At 41.7% G+C, this 21,099-nt stretch overlaps 2 protein-coding genes across 2 annotated transcripts in view; both read right to left on the reverse strand.

Moving 5' to 3' along the window:
• zgc:85777 (uncharacterized protein LOC405871 homolog) overlaps positions 1 to 19,175 on the reverse strand; it is a 41,146-nt gene extending 21,971 nt beyond the window's left edge. The window contains exons 1-2 of the mRNA XM_056298582.1: positions 18,978 to 19,175; positions 10,660 to 10,780 (exon numbers count right to left, since the gene is read on the reverse strand). Coding sequence (XP_056154557.1) covers positions 10,660 to 10,780; positions 18,978 to 19,175 — 319 coding nt within the window. The remainder of the gene's footprint in view (positions 1 to 10,659; positions 10,781 to 18,977) is intronic.
• Positions 19,176 to 19,856: 681 nt separating this feature from the next.
• gngt1 (guanine nucleotide binding protein (G protein), gamma transducing activity polypeptide 1) lies at positions 19,857 to 20,386 on the reverse strand. Its single transcript, XM_056298947.1, has 2 exons — positions 20,291 to 20,386; positions 19,857 to 19,982 (listed from the first exon to the last, which is right to left on the reverse strand). The coding sequence occupies exons 1-2, from the start codon at positions 20,384 to 20,386 to the stop codon at positions 19,857 to 19,859; spliced, it is 222 nt and encodes a 73-aa protein (XP_056154922.1).
• Positions 20,387 to 21,099: the final 713 nt, after the last annotated feature.

Genomic DNA, 21,099 nt, shown 5'->3' on the forward strand with positions numbered 1-21,099 from the left:
ATGGCGGCTCTCAGTCCTATGTCCCCACGGAGCTGCGGTCGGCGGAATATGTTTTCATCCGTCACGACGCGCACCGCGGTCCCCTGCAGCCACCCTACGACGGCCCATTTTGGGTACGGGACACTGGAGATAAGCACTTTGTGGTGGAGGTTGGCAGCAGGCTGGAGTGGGTTTCTGTGGACCGCCTCAAGCCTGCTCACCTGGACTTATACCGCCCTGTTGGTCTTGCCCTGCCCCCACGGTGGGGGCGCCCCCCGGCCCTGCCCCCCTCCCCCAGCGAGCCGCCCCCTGCTTCCCCAGCCCCTCCCTTTCTCCAGTCCAGCTGTGAGGACTCTGCTGCTTTGCCTGCGGTTAACCAGCCCCCAGCTCCTGTTCAGCGGAGCCGTTGGGGCAGAGAGATCCGTCCCCCTCGCCACACTGACTTTTCGTATTAAGGCGAATTCTGGGGGGACGTGTGTATGGGTTATGGGGCTACATAATTCCCCTTATTGAGCTAGTAGGAACATTGGTTTACAGCTGCTGTTTTCTCAGTTCGGGTTTGCAGTGGTGCACTTCCGCTGCGTGGGTTTTTGTTGTTGTTGTTGTAATGGTGGAAGGAATAAATGGTGCACGTTGTATAGCCGAAAGAGAAAGTTGTCACGACTCCTGCTTGAGCTCCTCTACATATATATATATTAATTGTTGACTCTTGCAGGTCTGCTATATGAGACAATGTAAATGTAAATTATTGATTTTGTAATCATAATAACAGGATACGTTATCTGCAATTATTAACCTGTAATTGCATTTTTGTAAAAAACACTGTTGAGGGCAATAGTCAACTCAAACTCTAGGCACTGCTCATTATGATAAAACCATAATACAGGAACTTGATTTTGATCTCTTAATTAACCCATTTGGTGAAAACTGGGTCAAAGAATAGATATCTGAAAAAGTCATTATCCCTTCCCCATTTCTGGGTATTTTCTCAGTTGTGTATAATTTCTGCCATGGTAGGCATTTGCGGAGACCTTGGGTCGTTAATGGAGTCGGTAAGTGCATTATCCACCATGTAGGAAACTCCCCTCCAGGACTGTCGGCTGTTCTCTGAGAGAGCCATCTCTTTGCTTTACCTTTCTTCTGCCTTTCATCATCTTTTACAGCATCCATTACAAAATGAATGGCCCACTTTCGATAACAAAGTACTTCATGCTGAAGGCCACTTTTCCTTCATCCACTAAGTACATTAATGCTAATACATGTGCTCTCTTCTGTGTTGGACTTCACACCTTTTTCTCAGGTCCTTGGTGGCGAAACACATGACGATGAGAAAATGAGCCCGCTTTCTACAACACAAAACTGGTTAGTTAACTGTCCTCAAAAGCTTGGGAAATCTAGCCAGTAAAATTTTATTTAGGAGATAATGCATGACGATAAAGACTGAGCAGCCAGAAGTGACAAAAGAATCCCCCTCTTGAAGAGCCAACACATCAGGCCAGGACTCTGCAGTCTACATCCATCTACAGGCCAGTGGCCACTCTTTCAAGGATGAGGATGTGCACATCCTTGATAGGGAGGAACGCTGGTTTGAATGGGGAGTCAAAGAGGCCATCAATGTGAAGAGGGAATGGCCATCCCTGAACTTAGCATGGGGCCTAAGAGTACATCCGTCACCATCTTACAATGCTGTGATTACAACTATTCCCCAATCCTCTGTGAATAGTACACATGGCCATTGAAACTCTAGTTAATGGTCATGGCAATTTGCATATGAAACCGATTGTTGTTTGCAGTCAGTGAGACTGAAGAAGTCACTTTGATGAGTGATGAAACGTTTCTCTCAATAAATGTTATGTCCAGATGAATCGATGAGTCGAACAAGTGTTTTTGGGATGGTCAATATAAAGACACCAGACATGAACACGGCATTTTTTTAAAGGCAGAAAATCAAAAAAACATCTACTGTGACTTTCCATGACTATGCCAGCCACTGGATAACAGCCCCTAACGCTGAACCGAGCTGAATAAATGTCAGTAAATGCGACACATGGAAGCCTCCAACTGCAGCCAAGACTGTCAACGTTAGCTGCTAAACTATTTATCAAGTGATGTAATGAAAACACAGTCCTGATAGATATAAAGACAGAAAAGAAATATAAGGGGCAGAGGTGGGTAGTGGCGCGCTGAGAGTTTAGGGTGTGAGAGAAAAATGGAACAAGTAAACAAAGGCGAGGGGAAGTCATAAGGGGAGGAAACGGGAACAGCTGTGCCGAGATAAGTCCTCGACAGTCCTGGAAACCCCGCAGGGTTTAATGTGGACAGAGGGAAGTGCTGAAGTTTCACCCACTTTCAGCACAACAGCTGGCTTTTGTGGTTGAACAAGCAAGCAAATGAAAAGACAAGCAAACAAAAAGCTGGCTGTTGCTAATATCTAGCCGATACACATATGTTCTCTGCACAGCAGATGTTCCCTCACACACGTTCTCACCGGCTGGAGTTCCATATGAGCAAAACAGAAAGAGAAAGAAAATACTGACAGACTGAGATTTAGTGGTTGAAATTATGATATGAGGAAACAAATGTTAAAACATTAAAGCCACTTTATTTGACATTGTATTCTTACAATGAATTTATTCTCTGCATTTAACCCATCCTATTGTATAGGAGCAGTGGGCAGCTGCAGCACTCGGGGATCAACTCCAGTTCTTTCCATCTGGAAATGAGACATCATTCTACAAGGGAAGCAAAAGTGACTCAGGGGGTCTCATCAGCTGGTTTAACTGGTCATAATGCAGCCAGTGACTCACTGCCATGAGCCCAACTCTAGCACTTTACACGTGTTTTATTTTAGTTTATTTTAGAGCACTGTACAGTTCTAGAGCCCAACTCTAGCACTTTACAGTGCCCTTTACACGCTTTTTATTTTAGAGTTCACAGTCCCTGTGTTAGCAGTGTCTGGGACAAAATAACTGACATGCGTTCCTCAGTGCATCACTAAAGAGAAAATGTATTGAAGGAGAAAGCAAAATTCCTCCCTTCAAGACCTTACCCCTCATCACATTAGTATCAGAAAACAGTCGGCTCAGTGGAAACATGGCTTGTGCTGCCAGGTTCTGTCCAGCATGCAGGAGAAGAGGCCAATGTCAATGTGCGAACTATGGACACCAGAGAAGAAAACATACTCAGAGCCAAGGGGGTCATCTCCTTTTTTGCCTTTTCCATGCCAGCTTTGGGAAAACTTCCTGCTCATGTGTTTTGAAAAGCAATAGTGCCTTTCCTCACACAAGAGAAAGGGGTAGAGGATGCGTGGGTTTTCTATTCAATGGGATCTGGAAGAGAGCTAAATAAAGAGCGAAACGGCTCTAAGGATTGTAAACATAGGTGCCAGCCAGGCTGTTAACTTTAACCTCTGAGGACTTTTAAGTTTGATCTCTGCTCTGAATGTTTACCTGTCATCTAATCTACTATAAGAGTTCCATAGATTTGCACCTTCTTTTTTTTTTGTATGTAACATAGCTCAAAAAGACCAGAGGAATTAAATACGTTGGCTCATGCATCTGAAAATGGGCCCATGCTGTTAAGTTAGAGTCCTTAGAGCTGACCTCTCTGGGTTTGTTAAACTCACATTTCCTCGAATATTATATGAGTCATACACTACCATGATATCCAATTTCGTTCGAATAGTCTGATTGTTGTCAGCTCTTGTTCCATCATCAGTGAATTTCAGGAATCAGGAACACTTTTGTCATTTTATTTCATGTACTTGTGTACATGAAATTAAATGAAATATAGTTTCCTCAAGTCCAAAAAGCCAAAAAACATATCCAAAAACTACAAGAACACATATATCCAAACTAAACTAAAAAAAAAAATCACTGTCTAGGAGCACGAATGCCAGCTGATGACTGTAGGAACTGCTTGTCTGCATGGGCCAGCAATTAGCTTAGCCTGCCCTGCTTCCGCATCCTGTCAGACCACCCTCGGTGTTTCCTCTTAGGGTGCAGCTCCAGGCAGGGCCGTAGCCCTTGGGCCCACCAGACGCAGCAGACCAGGCTCCTTCAGCCGATCCAACACCAGCTCTCCCAGCCAGATACCTTTGACACACCTCCCCGTACTCCACACAACGACACTAAAAACAAAGTTAGTGCTAGGCAAGGCTGCTGCCAGACCATCCTCGGTGTTATCGGAACTGCTGGTCTGCATGGGCTAGCAGTTAGCTTAGCCTGCCCTGCTTCCGCGTCCTGTCAGACCGTCTTGGTGTGTCTTGTTTGGGCGCAGCTGTGGGCAGGGCCGTAGTCCCTGGGCCCACAATGCAGCAGACCAAGCTCTCCCAGCTGATTCAGTGCCAGCTCTCCCAGCCATCAAACGAAGACACAAACTTAGACGCAGACGTGGACAAAGACACTGCATGGACGGCACTGGGTGAGGCCGCTGCAAACGTGAATTCGCACCACCATCTTCCTACACCACTTCCCCTGTGGGAATTTAAAGAAGTCCCTGAAAAAAATTTACCTGAGTGATCATGGTAAAATAACACCTACACCACATTTTACTGATTGGGTGGAGTATTCGGAGCAGAAGCAATCCTTTCCCTTAACTTGATGAGTCACTCCTCAAATGGCCAGAGTAATACAATTTTTATTCACTGTTCACAGTCATGGTTATCCAAGCCTTTAAATTAATCAACCAAGCGCAGAATTCTTTTAAGAGGCAGATTCATTAAGTGAGTGCTGCAGCACACAGAAGGTTAACTTCAATCGGAGGAGAAATTCTCCACTTAAACTATGGGCCTCACTGAAATAATGGTGATCATTAAACCTAATGTAGTTCGCATCAGACACAGTCTTCTTTTGGAGCAAGTGGGGAGGAAAAAAAGTGACATACCAATGAAAAATAATGGTGCACAATTTCACAAAAACAGTATGACGAAGTGATTAAAATGCTAATGAGAAACAAATATCCTTAAAAGAAGCTTGTAAAAGAAACAGCGACAAGCAATCAATATTTTCAATAAGAAAATACGGCTAAACAAATGAGGACAACAGAAACCACATACTGCACGTCAGGACAATATCCCAGCTCTGCTGCAATTGATTTTAAAGGACATGCTTAACCTCAAATCAGCAACACATTGACTTTGAGTTCCAAATATGTAAAAAAAAAATACTTCCCAAAGTGTAAATCACACTAGATGGCCCTTCCCAAGCCCCCTCCAACTCTAATCCTGCCGACTAGCCTAACGCTTAATGCCTGTGTACTCAGCACATTTAATGCTCTCCTTTCCTCTTCTCTGACCGCCACATGTGTAAGGGAGGACCCACTGAAGAACATATTTATTTACAGGTTTGATCTTCTCAACATCTTATATACTACTACTACTACTTTCGGCTGCTCCCGTTAAGGGTCGCCACAGTGGATCATCCATTTCCAGTTATTAAGAGTTTGTCTTATTAAGTGTTTGTGTTATGAAGAGTTTTTGTTATTAAGAGTTTTAGCGTTATTAAGCCTTGTTATAAACACTTAATAACACAAATTAGATAGACAGACAGACAGATAGATAACACAATAACAAATTCTTAATAACACTAAAACTCAACACACATGCTTAATAACACTAAAACTCTTAAAAACGCTAAAACTTTTTAATAACGCCACCTCTTAATAACACTATTTTTTCTTAAAATAAATAAGAATGGGGAAATGCTGCTAACACAATCTTAATAATGCTAAAACTCTTAATAACACTAAAACTCTTTACTAAAACTCTTAACAAGACTAAAACGCTTAATAACGCTAAAATTTTAAGTGTTAAGAGGTTGTTATTAAGAGTTTCTGTTAGTAAGAGTTTTAGTGTTATTGAAACGTTTTGTGTTATTAAGCATTCGTGTTATTAAGAATTTTGGTATTATTAAGCTTTAGTGTTTATTAAGAGTTTTAGCGTTAGTGTTATTGAAAGTTTTAGTGTTTATTAAGAGTTTGTGTTATTGAGAGTTTTAGCGTTATTAAGCTTTGTTATAAACACTTAACACAAACTAGGTAGACAGAGACAGACAGATCGATAACACAATAGTAAACTTTTAATAACACTAAAACTCAACACACACGCTTAATAACACTAAAACTCTTAATAACACTAAAACTTTTTAATAACGCCACCTCTTAATAACACTATTTTTTCTTAAAACGAATAAGAACGGGGAAATGATGCATCCATATTTAACCCCTCAATTGATGGTGAAACGAGGGACGGTACCTTGAGGGAGTGCTACTGAATTAGCTGTGTCGTTATAAAAGGATTCCTTGTAGAAGTCAAGGAATAGAACGAATCCTTTATCCTCTATTAGATGGCTATAATCTAAAAGGTCTTGCACTAGTCTTGTATTATCATGTATGGACCTGTCGCTAAGACAAAAATTATTAAGAGTTTTAGCGTTATTATGAGTTTGTGTTATTAAGAGTTTGTGTTATTAAGAGTTTTAGCGTTATTAAGCATTGTTGTAAACGCTTAATAACAAACTAGATAGATAACACAATAACAAACTCTTAATAACACTAAATCTCAACACACACGCTTAATAACACTAAAATATTTCATCACGCCACCTCTTAATAACACTATTTTTAAGTGTTATTAAGAGTTTGTGTTATTACGCTTAAATCAGTTTTATTGTTAAGAGTTAAAACTCTTAATAACACAAACTCTTAAAACTAAAACTCTTAACAACGCTGTGTCTGTGAATGTTCTCATTCATCCAGGTCATGGTTATCCAAAAGGAGTTGAATCAATTGCAACTGGACTTGGTATATATCCATGAAGACGTTTCGCCTCTCATCCAAGAGGCTTCCTCAGTTCGTGCCTTTCTGACTAGACCAAGCTAGTCTGACTAATGCAAAATGCCGTACAATGCAATGAGGATTGCACTGACCTATACATAGGAGAAACCAAACAACCACTACACAAACGGATGGCCCAACACAGAAGGCCCAACTCCTCAGGACAAGACTCGGCAGTCTATCTACACCTTAAGGAGAAGACACACTCCTTCGAGGACAACAACGTACACATTTTGGACAGAGAAGATAGATGGTTTGAAAGAGGGGTGAAGGAAGCCATCTATGCGAAACTGGAAAAACCATCCCTCAACAGAGGAGGAGGTCTGCGACACCACCCATCTCCCACTTACAATGCCGTCCTTTCATCTCTACCCAGGAGACTCAAGAAGCCTAGCCTCCAAGAACAACAGTCGGTCACTAACGGCTCCAACGACTCTCATGACCACTGAATAATGAAGTCGAAACTATCACCCCCAACGACCGTCGCTCCTAAACAAATCAAAAGCTCCGATGGCGACGGGCGCGGCTGGACATCGGAGCACAGGAGAGCCACGCATATCTATGGCTCCGCAAACGACGGGCGCGGCCAAACATCGGTACACAAAGGGGCCACTCATATCTATGGCTCTGTTAGCGACGGGCGTTGGTAAACCACGGGACACAAAGAGCCATGGACATCTATAGCTCTGACAACGACTCCAAAGAGGATACATTCTCAGTCTCATCAGCAGCCAGTCAGACTAGCTTGGTCTAGTCAGAAAGGCACGAACTGAGGAAGCCTCTTGGATGAGAGGCGAAACGTCTTCACGGAATTATAGCAAGTCCAGTTGCACTTGATTCAACCCCTTTTGGATCTTAACAACGCTAAATAACGAAGCGTTATTAAACACTAGAGTGTTAAGTTGAATGTTAAGTCTCCTCTATTAGTTAAGATGTTTTTCTTAATAACAATAAAACTCTTAATAACACAATACACTCAAACGATTGGAGTCCATTCATACTTTCTGTTTTAGTGTTATCTTAAATTTATAGCCAAGTAAAACTCTTAACACTTAATTTAGCGTGATTCATCAGTTCTCAATAAGCTGCCCGTGAGATCAAACTGAAAGCAGTGTCCCCGCTCCCCCACAAGTGACACAACTGGTTACATATCTGGGAATGGCACCCATTATATTTCATACATGATAATATTTTCTTGTCATTTATTCATGCGATTTCTACACCGGCATAATCCAATTTAGGGTCATGGGGGACTGGAGCCTATCCCAGCAGGCACTGGGTGTAAGGCCCTATTCACACCTGTGTCTTGGGTGATCTGATCACAAGTAGACAGATGGGAAAATATCCTGGGCAGGATGCGGGTTTATCAAAGTACACATGAAGGCACATTCTCACCCACATTGACACCTGCTGGATCAGAGTCCAGTCCTCCGTGACGCTGTACCGGATTAAGCAGGTTTAGGCAATGTATGAATGACATGAAAAAATGATTCACATTTAAAATTGGCATTTTTAGAGCGACCAATTCATTTAACACACACTGTTGGAGGAAACTGGAGTAACTGGAGGAAACCAGAGTACCCAGAGGAAACGTACGCAAACATGCGATAGAAACTCCACTTGTGAGTGTGTATGTGATATTAACCAGACCTTGAACGGAGCATGCCAAATCCTTCTCACAAAACACCCACACCTACACAGTGGGACGAACTCAGTTGGTCCTTGTCTGATGTGTAGTTTATTCCCTAGCACGATCCTGTTCCACCATGGCCTCGCTAGCCAGACCCTACTTAGGTCGACCATAAGTAAAGATTAGACCAAATTAAACCAGAAGTTAAAGTATGATTAAGAATGGCTGTTAATCATGGGAGTCCTCTGCAATTAGGTATGTGCTGTCCTCTATTCAATCAGTTGGATTTCTGTGTAATATGCAAAACAAGGCCTTTTTGGTTCACAAGTAAGACACATAAAGGCCATGGGAAAAATCTAGAGCGTCATCAGGAAGAGCACCTCTGACCAGCATGTGTAATAAAAACTTAGCAGCCGTCTATTCAATTGCCTACCAACATGAGGATTGCCGGTTTGAATCCCCGTGTTACCTGCAGCTTGGTCAGGCGTTCCTACAGACAAAAATGGCCGTGTCTGCGGGAGGGAAGTCGGATGTGGGTCTGTGTCCTAGTCGCTGCACTAGCGCCTCCTCTGGTTGGTCAGGGTATCTGTTTTGGGGGGAGGGAGCTGGGGGGGAATAGCGTGATCCTCCCACATGCTACGTCCCCCTGGCAAAACTCGCAAAACTCCTCACTGTCAGGTGAAACGAAGCAGCTGGTGACACCACATGTATTGGAGGAGGTATGTGATAGCCTGCCGCCCTCCCCGGATCGGCAGAGGGGGTGGAGCAGCAACCTGGACGGTCTCGGAAGAGTGGGGTAATTGGCCAAGTACAATTGGGGAGGAGAAGACGGGAAAAAAATCCAAAAAAAACAAAAAAGCAAAACTTAGCAGCCATAATGACCCATCGGAGTCTCTGTCACGGAGTTAGCACGAGCAATCAGAATTCACAAGGAAATGAGCGAGCCAAAATCCACGCCATAAAATCTCTCGTTGGTGACTTTTTTGCTTGACGATGACTTTTTTGGTTGACGAGAAGGAGTATGTTGAAAAGGAGGAATTTAACATGTAATATGCAATGTACTGAGCGAGCAGAGAATATTTTCTTTTCTTTTTTTTTAAATATGTGTTCTTGTTGACCTTGGCAGAAAGCAGCAATGGTTTTTTTTTAAAGACAACAATTTCTTGTAAAGCTGAACTAGAAATAAAGAGTAAAAAATTACATATTTAATATACTGCTTAGGGACAAGGACTATTTTGAGCAGTGTTTGAGCCTGTGAAATTTTAGTGTTCACTGGAGAAAAAAATGTACAGAGTTTAAAGGCTAAAGCAAACTTAGCTCTTACTTTATTAGCTTTTTTTTCCTTCATTAATTTAGGCGTTCATAATCCTGGAGGCTTTTGTTTCCACTTAGTAAGACAGGAGGCATCAAGTTTGGTACCTTGATGTGAAGGCCATTATCATTCATCTGCAGCCATTTTACCTCCTTCAGATCCTTTCAGCAAGAATCAGCCCCCTGCAAAACCAATAGACTTCCGTTCCATATTTTCAAACGGCCTTTCTTCTCCTCCCTCTGATCCAGGTGATACACAGAAGCCTGCTGGAATAATCAGACCCTCATTGTTCAGAAGGAGCGGTCCTCCAATCAGAGGGTGCAGTGTGCACATGTGAATGAAACAGCTCTCACGTTTATCAGCAATGTCAACCAGCTGCCAAAATGCCTTAACATTTACAAGTTTTGAAAACCTTTTTGACCGAGTATTTTTTTTTTCTAACTGGTGTAGATTTGAATCTCTGCGGAAGACTGCTTTTTTTTCCTCCCTTTTTCTCCCCAATTGTATCCAACCTATTACCCCACTCTTCCAAGCTGTCCTGGTCGCTACTCCACCCTCTCTGCCCATCCGGGGAGGGCTGCAGACTGCCACATGCCTTCTCTGATACATGTGGAGTCGCCAGCCGCTTCTTTTCACTTGACAGTGAGGAGTTTTGCAAGCTATTCCCCCCAGTTTCCCCCGAACAGGTGCCCCGACTGACCAGAGGAGGCGCTAGTGCAACGACCAGGACACATACCTACATCCGGCTTCCCACCCGCAGACACGGCCAATTGAGGCTGTAGGGACGCCCGACCAAGCCGGAGGTAACATGGGAATTCGATCCAGCAATCCTTGTGTTGGTAGGCAACGGAATAGACTGCTACGCTACCTGGACAGCTGGAACAGACAATTCTTGATGCCTTACCAACTGGTTTGTTGACCCCTAAAAAGCCAGCGTTCCCCAGGATCTTAAAGACTTTGTGGGCAGGAAACATCCCCTCTGCCTCCCACTGGTCAACATATGGATTGATCTCCTGGTCGATGATCTATAACAGAAACAAAACAGGAGACAAAGATGAGGATGTGTGTGAGAGCATGCAGTGTGCATGCATATCACTGACAACCATATATTTTGCATCTTGTACTTTTCGTGCAGTTTGTCAGTAAAGCACATACAGCTGACAGGTCTGATATACGTACAAGTCTACAATTTATCATTTCCATGTGTCTTTCATAACGTTGCAGGTATAAATAAATCGTATGTATATATGTATGTATGCGTATGTTTGGCTCAATACCAAGATGACAATGAACGACACCACAAATACCCTCCCACACTATCTCTCCTCCCAACACTAGGAAACTGACTCACTGTTAGACAGGAATCCACCACAATACTCGTCAATGGAGGCGAATTTCAATTAACTATTTTTAACAGGATATGCAGTTTTTCCACTTTGTTACAGCTTCCCTCAAGTCTATGTAATCTATTTCTGTTAGACTGCTTGGCGAAGGTTTACACGTCAATGAACACGTAGCAGGTGAGAAAAAAAAACGCACTGCATAGACCGCATGTCAGATTCAGAGGATGATGATGATGATGATGAATGCTATTGTACGTGGTCTGAAATTTCCCAGATGTACATGTTCATGTCAGTCATCCATCCGTGATGCTAGTGCTGTCATATATGATGACGTGAAAGCTCATATGAGACATAAACCACAGACGACGGGTTTGCCTCAAAGTCTAAAACCTCATTATATCATTATCTAAAACATATAATTGTCTGTCTCACCCAAGTAGGATAAACAATGACTTTAATGATTTTGCTTGGGCAATGCTAGAGTCCTGTGGAGGTTTCTTCAATGTTCGTAGATAGCCATGGGGTACAATTTAAAGAGTACTACACTTGGATTACAAGGGCAATGACTGTGATAAGATAAATACCTCAAGTCAAATGCAATCCACATGGAGCACTAAATTCAAATGTCATTACGTCACCCACTTCTGCATGAGGTTGATCGTCAGTGAATGAAATCATTGAAAATATCACTCAAATGCATTAAAAAAGTAATAGCTTCATCACTGATTATCATTATGCCGATTTTTTATTTTTTGTCATTTATAAAATGTTAACAGGGAGTGAAAAGGGAGTTCTGAATGAAACATTTATTCTAGTAGCAATGATTCAGGTGAGTATGGACCTTAGTACCATAACTCATTTTGAGTTCCTAGTAGTACACAGCTGTGAAATTAATTAGGAATGTACGTTCTTCTGAGGCACTCCCATTGTCCCATTTTGGTAGGAATTTGTGCTGCTTTACAGTGAAGAGGTTTAAGCTTGCAGACATATAGTTTATAGGTTGTACACAAACATTGTATAAAATATTTAGAAATGTAAAAAAAAATGGAAGGTGTTCCAAATCTACTCTGCCCACTCGACGCCTACTGCACACCTATCCATCCTGGAAGAGAGACCCCTCCTCTGATGCTCTTCCTGAGGGTCAGGAATAATTGAGGTTACTGTCGGTTGTCATTTACTGTAATTACCCACTTGTCATTGTCTAACTGTAAAGCCCCGACTGCAACTGTGAATTAGGACCTCGCAAATAAACTCGACTACAAACTTGATTACCCAATTTCCCCTCGGGGATGAATAAAGTATTCTGATTCTGATTAATATTGTGTTGCACTTCCTTTTACCTAAAGAGCAGCCTCAATTCATCGAGCGTGAATTCGAAAAGTTGTTGTCAATGTTCAATGGGGATGCTTCCTTAAATAAACCCCAGTGCTTCCCAAAGTTGAGTTGAGTTGGCGAGTAGTGGATTGCCATTATAAAAAGCTTGTTACATGCCATCCCGAAGATGCTCACCCGGACTGAGATATGGTGTCTGTACAGATCACTGCATTAAGCTTCATTCATTGTAATGCTGATAGAACCACTATGGATCCAATGTGCGTTACTTAATTTCAGCCTGCAATGTTGACATGCAACCTGATCGACACGTGAACTCATTTTTTTCTCCGTACTGTAGTCCTTCAGTCAGTGTAAAAGAGCAGGAACCTGGCACGGTTTTTCCAATTTTCCAGTGTCAAATGATTTCACTCTTCAGCCCACTGCAACCATAGTTTTTCTGCTGAAAGAAGTGACGCTGAAATTGTATCCTACATTTTTTACAGGTCTTTCAGCAATGATATACACAGCTGTCATCGGAATGAGTGTGAGCTATCAACATTGCCCTGTACAATTTGCATCGGATTCCTTTGACCTCTTGTCAGTGGGTAATTTTCCATCATGGGTCTGCTGCTGGCTAGATGTCTTTTGAGCTGTGGAAGATTCAAGAAACAGATGCGACGTTGTTTCCGTGTTTTTAAAGATATTTATTTTGCCACTTTTATCCTCTATTGAAAGGACCTAGAGATAGAAACTGAAGGATGAAGGGGAGAGCCAGAACTAGGAATACAGATTTGACGCACTAGAAACATCTACTATCAACCCAATTTAAGGAACACTATAATCTCTTTCATTGCTCATTTTGCTACACATAACAACCTATAGCCCAATGATCACCAGCCTTAAAATTGCTTCACCTCCCCATCCTTGATTGACAGGCAGCCTAGAATGTAGAACGGCTGATAATATCTTCCATCTGGGACAGCGGGTCAAGAAAATAGATGACTGCAATAAAAATTCTCCGCGAGCATAGCCACACAATTTGGTTTGTATGCAGACGTCACCAGAAAATAATGCTGGTGTTAGACAGTGTTGAAACTTATGTGGATAAAGTGAAATGATGCAATAATGATGAATGACAGATGTCTTTATGCATGCTCAATAATCCAGGTAAGAAAATCAAAGAAAGTTGAATCAGTTCATCTGGACAAGAGATGAATGATTCAATATGCCAAAAGAGGAAGAAAAAAAATCGATCAACTTAACAATAACTTGGTCTGGTATGTGGTGAACATTTGCCAAAACACAATGCCCACGCATGATTTTTTTTTTCTCTCCTAAAAATGGCTTGCTATTTGGAACTGTTGACCAATTCCATTTTGGCAGAGACATTTTAATGCACCAACACTTGATGACCAAAGGCATCAACACAGACCACTTACAAACCAGTCAATAAATGTGTTTTGGAGATTGACCATGTCCTCTGAATGGCAGAAACAGGGCATAAAAAAACCATTAAATCCATGGCAAATAAAGCAATTACTGAGCCAAATGGAGAGCCTAATTACCAAATTCTCACGTCTAAATGCATCGGAGAAGAAGCTACATTAAATCTATTTTATTAAGGGCTTTGATGATAAAAAAGAGAAAAAGTTTTAATGAGCCATTCTTGTTTAGATCTCTACTTAAAAATGGTAGAGCAACAACTGCTAGGCTTGATGAGGTCTGCATATGTCCATTAAAACTAAGAAGCGGAGGAAGGATTCACAAGTGATAGCCACTCATTTTCTCATCCAAAACACACAAACCACATCAACCGACCTTTAAACCAGCCTGAAAAATGTATGGGTTCAAAAATCTCTGAGAAAAACCTCAAGATAAAAACATTTGGACATCTTTTCCCACATCCAGGACAAAACACAGACCATGGTTACCTAACAGGTTGCCAAATACGTGGCCTTTAACATCCCTTACTCCAATAGCCCAAGTAACAAGCCAAGGCCTGAATCCCACTCCCAATCAAACACAACACCATACATTCAAAAAAGCCAAGTGTTTAGTCCCCTTTGACTTGCAATAAACCTTTTCGTGTTCAAAGTTCAAATCCTGAGGAGGGAAACAGGAGGACTGCTGGAAAGGGAAATATTAAGGTCACCAGGGACGGATCCTAAATCTCGCCACAAAGGTTTATGTCTGGACCATGCATACCAGAGAAAGTTCACACCAACAAACTGTCAACTTCTGAGACAGGTTCAAGAACATTGTTATCAAGGTCTTAAAAATATCCAGCGTCAGGGCCTTAAGTCTTCCCCTGGCAAAGCTGCAAAATGCCTGGGGGTATACTTGGCAAGGCGGATTGATAGTAGAGATTTTTCCAGTAGTACAAAAATGGTTCTGAGGGCCAAAATGTTAAGCAAGGTCCACATTTACACACCATTATGCTATGGTCACACACGCGTGATTTAACATTGGCGAATATTCATCCCCCGTTCACTTCCATTCTATGCAAGCGAACGGGTGAATAAAACATTCACTTCCGGTGGCGAAAGAAATGTGAGTCTTCACTCTGCATGGAGTTCAACTTTGGAGAACTTTGATCGGCGAATCCGCAGCCTCAACCAATAGCAAAGTGTGTGTGGTTGAGAGTCGGGAGACAGGTATTGAACGTAAATCAACTGAAAATTTATTAATAACGTCAATTCATATTTCTCTGTAATATAACTTGTACACCAATGTTCTTCCTCGGTATTTGTTCATAAAACTATAATAACAAAGTCCATCCATCCATTACCCGAACCACTTATCCTGCTCTCAGGGTCGCGGGGATGCTGGAGCCTATCCCAGCAATCATTGGGCAGCAGGCAGGGAGACACCCTTGTACAGGCCGCCAGACCATCACAGGGCCGAACATAGTGAGGTAATTAAGTGAAATGAATAACATAGTGAGGTTTAGTGTTTTGTTTAGTTGACAGGGACAATGCACAATTTTACAACTGCACCAGAGTTAGCCGGCAGCTAATTTGCATGTGCAGTCCCTGGGCAGGCAAACAAACAACAATTAATACAGAAGTAAAAACATAACAATACATAAGAAAACTATTGAACAGACAGACAAAGAACAATCAAGACAAAATAAAAACATGACAATACATCAGAAAACCAATCTCAAAAGTTATTAGTACAATCTGATCTATTTAAAACAGTGGATATAAATAGCAATCTGGCCTATATTATAACAACATAATGAATATGGATTTCATCTATTCAGCAACAATAAATATAATTAGTAAACTGACCTGAAACATCAATAAATAACAATCTGACCTAAACTATGACAATAATTGAGTGAAAGCATTTATTTATATCTCTCTGGAGGCAAATTCATAATTTGTCATATTGGGCTATACAAATAAAATTCACTTGACTTGGACTTCAGTGTACATTTTCCCGTCGCCAAAACAACAACCACTCAAACTGACTTTAAACCAGCAAGCGGATTTCCGTGGACGTCACATCCTGCACTGCCCACATTCAGCACGACAAGTCACGAATTACGAATTCCGCCTCGGCAGGCAACGGTCATTCGCTTGCATTCGCGCATGTGTGACAGTAGCCTTAGACTTCATACCACACAGTTACCATGAAGAGTGAAAATGAAGACGTTTGCTCTCAACATGACTACAGCCTACAAAGGTCTAAACAGTCTGATATTTGAATTCTGAAAGACATTTCCAAAGAATGTCAAAAGGCTCTTTAAAAGTATCATACAAATGTTAAATAAAATACAAGGCCGAAAATGATATAGTTAAGCTCACATTTTCTAATCTAGTACGTGTTTTGAATGGCTATTGCCAACACGATATACCTTAGACCTTGTACAGTCACTGAAGTGTTTCTCATAACCACTAATTTGTATGCCAAATTTATCCAGAAAGCATTCTCCTGTGCATTCGTTTTATAAATTACAGACCTTCAAATGTACTTTTCACTGGTGCCCAGATATTGTTCTGTATTTCCTTTTCACAATTACATCCTTCCCATTATTCCTTGGGCCAGTTTACTTTAAACCTCCCAGCATACTTTTGAGAATTTGGTCACAAACCAGACTTCCTTCCCTTTACCACAACAAGCTTGCTCACTGCCTTAAATTAGTCTCCTGTTTATCCTGAGGATGCTGTCGCCAATGACTGTCTGGCAATATCAAGTCATATTGATGACTTTAAAGGCTTGAAGGCACACATTGTGATTTGACAATATGTTGTCTGATAGGAAAGGGAAAAGATAAAGTGCAGTCTAGACATTTATGATTACTTCTATTTCATTGTATAAGTTTTACTAGCTTGATATGCACCACAGCTTTTTCCAAAGCATGAATCACTGTTTATCGGACTGCTAAGAGTGATAGCAACTCCAGCTAATTTCCAAAATTATGTCATTTTTATCAATTGCCGATTTGCAAAAAGTTGTACACGCTTTTATTTTTTCTCGTCTTGACTACTGTAATGCATTTTATTCTGGTATCAGCAAGGGCTCACTCCACCGTCTGCAGTTGGTACAAAATGCCGCTGCTCGGCTCATTACAGGGACAAGGAGGCATGACCATAAGACTCCTGTGCTTGCCTCCCTACACTGGCTCCCTATTATATTTCGAATTGATTTTAAAATTTTACTGCTCACTTTTAAGGGTTTAAATGGTATTGTGCCTTTATACATTTGTGATTTATTGACTTGGTATGTCCCCCCTCGACCATTAAGGTCTGCAGATGGAGCCCTGCTAGTTATTCCCAGGTCTCGGTTTGTTACAAAGGGTGATCGGACTTTGGCTGTTACAGCCCCCACACTATGGAACTCTCTTCCTGCTGAGCTAAGACAAACTAAGTCTTTAGCTTCTTTTAAAATTCGTCTCAAAACGTTTCTTTTTATGAAAGCTTTTAAGAATGTTTGATATTTGTTTTTATTTGTACTGTTTTTATTCCTACGCTTATTTGATCTTATTCTTATTCCAGCCTTGTCTGGTTTTATGTTGTTGTTGTTTTTTTTGTGAAGCACTTTGTAACATTGTTTTAGAAAGGTGCTTTAAAAATAAAATTATTATTATTATTATTATTATAAAACATTCACATAATATATCACGGGTGTTTTACGAGTTTGCTGTATTTAGGTGCAGGTGGTGAGGCTAACAGAGGACTGATGAGGATTGGTGCGAGCTCTCTCAAAGGCACTGGAAAGCCTGGTGTTGAGTAGACTTCACAAGACACTGACAGGTTAAAGTTGTTTTCAGTGTACAAGGGTAGAAACTATCTTAGGTCTGTAGGGAGGACTTATTGGGAAATGCTGGCTTTGTACAGCAGAACTGATGCACTGACATAACATGAGTATCTGAGAACAAAAATGTGCCATTAAAGGTTTTTCCTCATTGATTAACTGTAAGACTCAGCTGTTTTTATTTTTGCTTTTTTATCTTCCCCTTAAATAAAAAGCTTTCATTTGCATTTGAAAGTCACAAATGGCTTTGGAACTTTTTTTTTTAATAACAGTTTCCACTGACATTAAGTTATGGTGTACTTTCAAAGAGTCTCAGATTATCATTCAAAGCGCAAGAGCAACGCTATATGTTGAAAGAGCAATGCTGACAACATATAGAAAGAAATGTAAGACTGATGCAGCCATCAGTTATATTTAGGGTTTGAAACCAGTTTGGACATGGTGTTCTTGGTCCACAGAGATGGAACCATATTCATTCATTAATGTCTGGGTTTTAAACAGCATCACAACGAAGGACGAAGGCTCGATCGTTCAATGGGCTGAAGATGTTACAAGATGACAGGTGACATTACAGAGGAAGGGTGACATAAGAAGTGACTGAGTGGGTTTGTAGCCCACCACCACCACCACACTTGATGTAAGGGGGTTCCGAGTCCTTCCTGTACCGGAACTGGGTCGCCTAACCTGGTTTTTTGAATCCCACCGATAAAAAGAACTGGGTTGGTGCCTTACAGGCGGTAGGATTAGTAACCCAAGAGCGAGACATCTACCTACTGAAAACATCTGTTTGGCCAGATGTTTTGATTTTGTCTGTCTTTCCCCCTTTTAATCATGACCTATTTATCTGAGGACTTCCACTTTATAGCATGCATTGCAGTTTAATCTATGAAACCTGCTATAAGACCGATAAGATTGCTTGCCTTATTCCTTGATTAATAGATAATTCTTTGCACCTGCATCATTGTCATCATCACAGTGGTCAACCTTAAACTTTAGTGGTACTATGGGCAGATGCATCAGTTTAAAGGAGCGACCTTAAGAAACGATGCAGGACAGTGGAACGGACAGCTGTATAGTTACGGTGTAGCCTACACAGGCAAGAAAGCTTGGTGACCTCTCACCTACTTTTGTTTTATTTGCTCTTCAAGTCAGCTGCTTGCAGTAGGACGGGAGACGATCAACAACGCCGCTTTCTATGGACTGTTACTCTACAAGACATTCACGTTTGACGTCGGTTAAAGGTGGCACTGAACCTCAAGTTTCTCGTTAAAGCTTGCTATGCTAACAGCCGCGTAAACAATACCTTTCTGAGAGATTCCTTCAGTGCCAAGTGCTCCTGTGTGTAGATTGAATGATCGCCAATAACCTCCGAGGTAGCGGCGGTAACGGGTTTAGATGACACATTTCCAGACAGCGACCGGACACCCCAAGAAGAGATTAGTTTGTGTAAATGACAACTCGCTGCCCAGTTCAAACGTAGGACTCCCAAGCGAAGCGACATCTTTGTTTATTGCGCGTGTTGTATGCGCATGCGCGGATGACCTCGCTCACCCCCTTGCTGCCCAGGTGGGATTTTTTTTATAGATGATTTAGAAAATATAACTCAACAACCGATCTTATCCATCTTTGCGACTCATTCATCCCCCCCCCCCCCCGGTGGTCCGAAACATTGTCTATTCCAAAACTTTCATTATTAATAAAAATTAGCTCAATAACAATGTTTACCCACTTTTTCTACCCAGTCATGACAATATTATTTTCTACTGTGGATGATAAGACATGCAGAATTGCAGTCATTGTAAACAAGCACATTTAATTTAGTGGCGTCTGTTCATGAAGGAACAAATCGGCCCAGTTGCTCAGGTTATATATACTACGTGACAGGAGCTGCACAGTAACCCATAAATCAAACCTCTGACAAGGCTCAGCCAAACAATGTCTTATTTATTGCGTCTTATCCAAGAAGAAAATCGTAAGGCTACAAATCTGACCATAAGGGGGGTAGGGATAATTTACACGGGAATTAATGTAATCGTATATACAGTCTCATTCTTTTTAAATTCTTATTCTCCTAAATCCTGTCTGTCTGCAAATGATAATCCATTTTATGAGGGGAGGGAGAATGTCCTTGGGCACTAGTGAGGTGCTAATCTGAGATATGAAAAGCTCCTCAGGGTTGGGTCTAGCAAATGACACAGCCACCCTTCTCCTTGAAGGGGTTCTTCTCCTCCGAGATGCCTTTGACAAGGGTGTCCTCATCGACGCCGGCCTGAATGTAGTCCTTGATCTCCTCACAGCATTTAGACGTCTGCAAGGGAACAGGCAGAGAGGAGTGTGACACAATGCTGATGCTCGTTTCTACTGCTGTACAGAATTCCTTGCAACTGGTGTCATCACATTTAAAACAGGTTGACTGTTTCGGATGAAAATGTAATGAGTGACTGAAAACGCTGCCTGCAAAAATTCTATGCATTGGTCCGACGTGACAGAGAGAGAGAGAGAGAGAGAGAGAGAGAGAGAGAGAGAGAGAGAGAGAGAGAGAGAGAGAGAGAGAGAGATGTGATGACATATACCATGAGTATCATCATTTCAGATATTGCAGACGCAATAACTTACCACCCATCTCTCGAGTTTGACTTCAATTTTAAGCTGGTCTACCTCCATTTTAGCTTTGTCCTTGTCCGTTAGGTCGTCTACATTTATAACCGGCATTTTCTGCAACAGAAGAACAAACTCAGCCATTGCTCACGGAGTACACTATCCTCATACCTGTCGTGACGCCTTGTCGTGATCTACTTCTGCACTGGGCAAATATATTTCCCCAATTTCCCGAAATTATGTAAAAAAATAGGTAAACTCTTAAATGTGATTACAAAAAACACCATTCAAAGACGTGATCATGGTAATGAATGAATTTATCGAATGAATAACAATAGCAAAGAACTATACTTACGGACGTCGACGGGGACTTGTCCTCCACCCCTGAATACTTGCTCCAGAGTCCTTCGCTTCTCCTTCGATCTGGGTTATAAAGTAATCTGCATAAACAATCCTAATCCGCTAATCTGATTACAGGGAGGCCCTTTTGTATGATCACACCACTCGGTGAGGCATGCTACCAAGGGGGGGAGAGTGAAGGTCTGCTTTACTGCAGCAAAACCGTGAAGACATTGTGTTAGGAGTTGTAATTTGACTTCACTGTACATGACGGGGTCACATCTGGACTCCTGCACTGTTTAGGCCGTGTTTCTCATGCAGATGTGGGTCAAGGGGAGGTGCCATGTGGTCCAGGTCACTTTGATTGATTATAAAGGCTAATCTGTAATAAGCCTCCACCTGTCATGTCGGGGATGCGTCACTGTTGTAAATATGACAAGCGCAGCACTTCTCCAACAGCGTATAAAAGATGGAGGAGCTTTTATTAA

The sequence above is a fragment of the Lampris incognitus genome, chromosome 18, assembly GCF_029633865.1.
Source record: "Lampris incognitus isolate fLamInc1 chromosome 18, fLamInc1.hap2, whole genome shotgun sequence".
In the NCBI taxonomy this organism is placed as follows: Eukaryota; Metazoa; Chordata; class Actinopteri; order Lampriformes; family Lampridae; genus Lampris; species Lampris incognitus.

Excerpts from the sequence above, each read along its gene's own strand:
- gngt1 (XM_056298947.1), bottom strand. The coding sequence starts at position 20,386 with ATGCCGGTTATAAATGTAGACGACCTAACGGACAAGGACAAAGCTAAA. Across the intron at positions 19,983-20,290 it reads TCAAACTCGAGAGATGGGTG|ACGTCTAAATGCTGTGAGGA; the intron begins GTAAGTTATTGC and ends GTTCCCTTGCAG.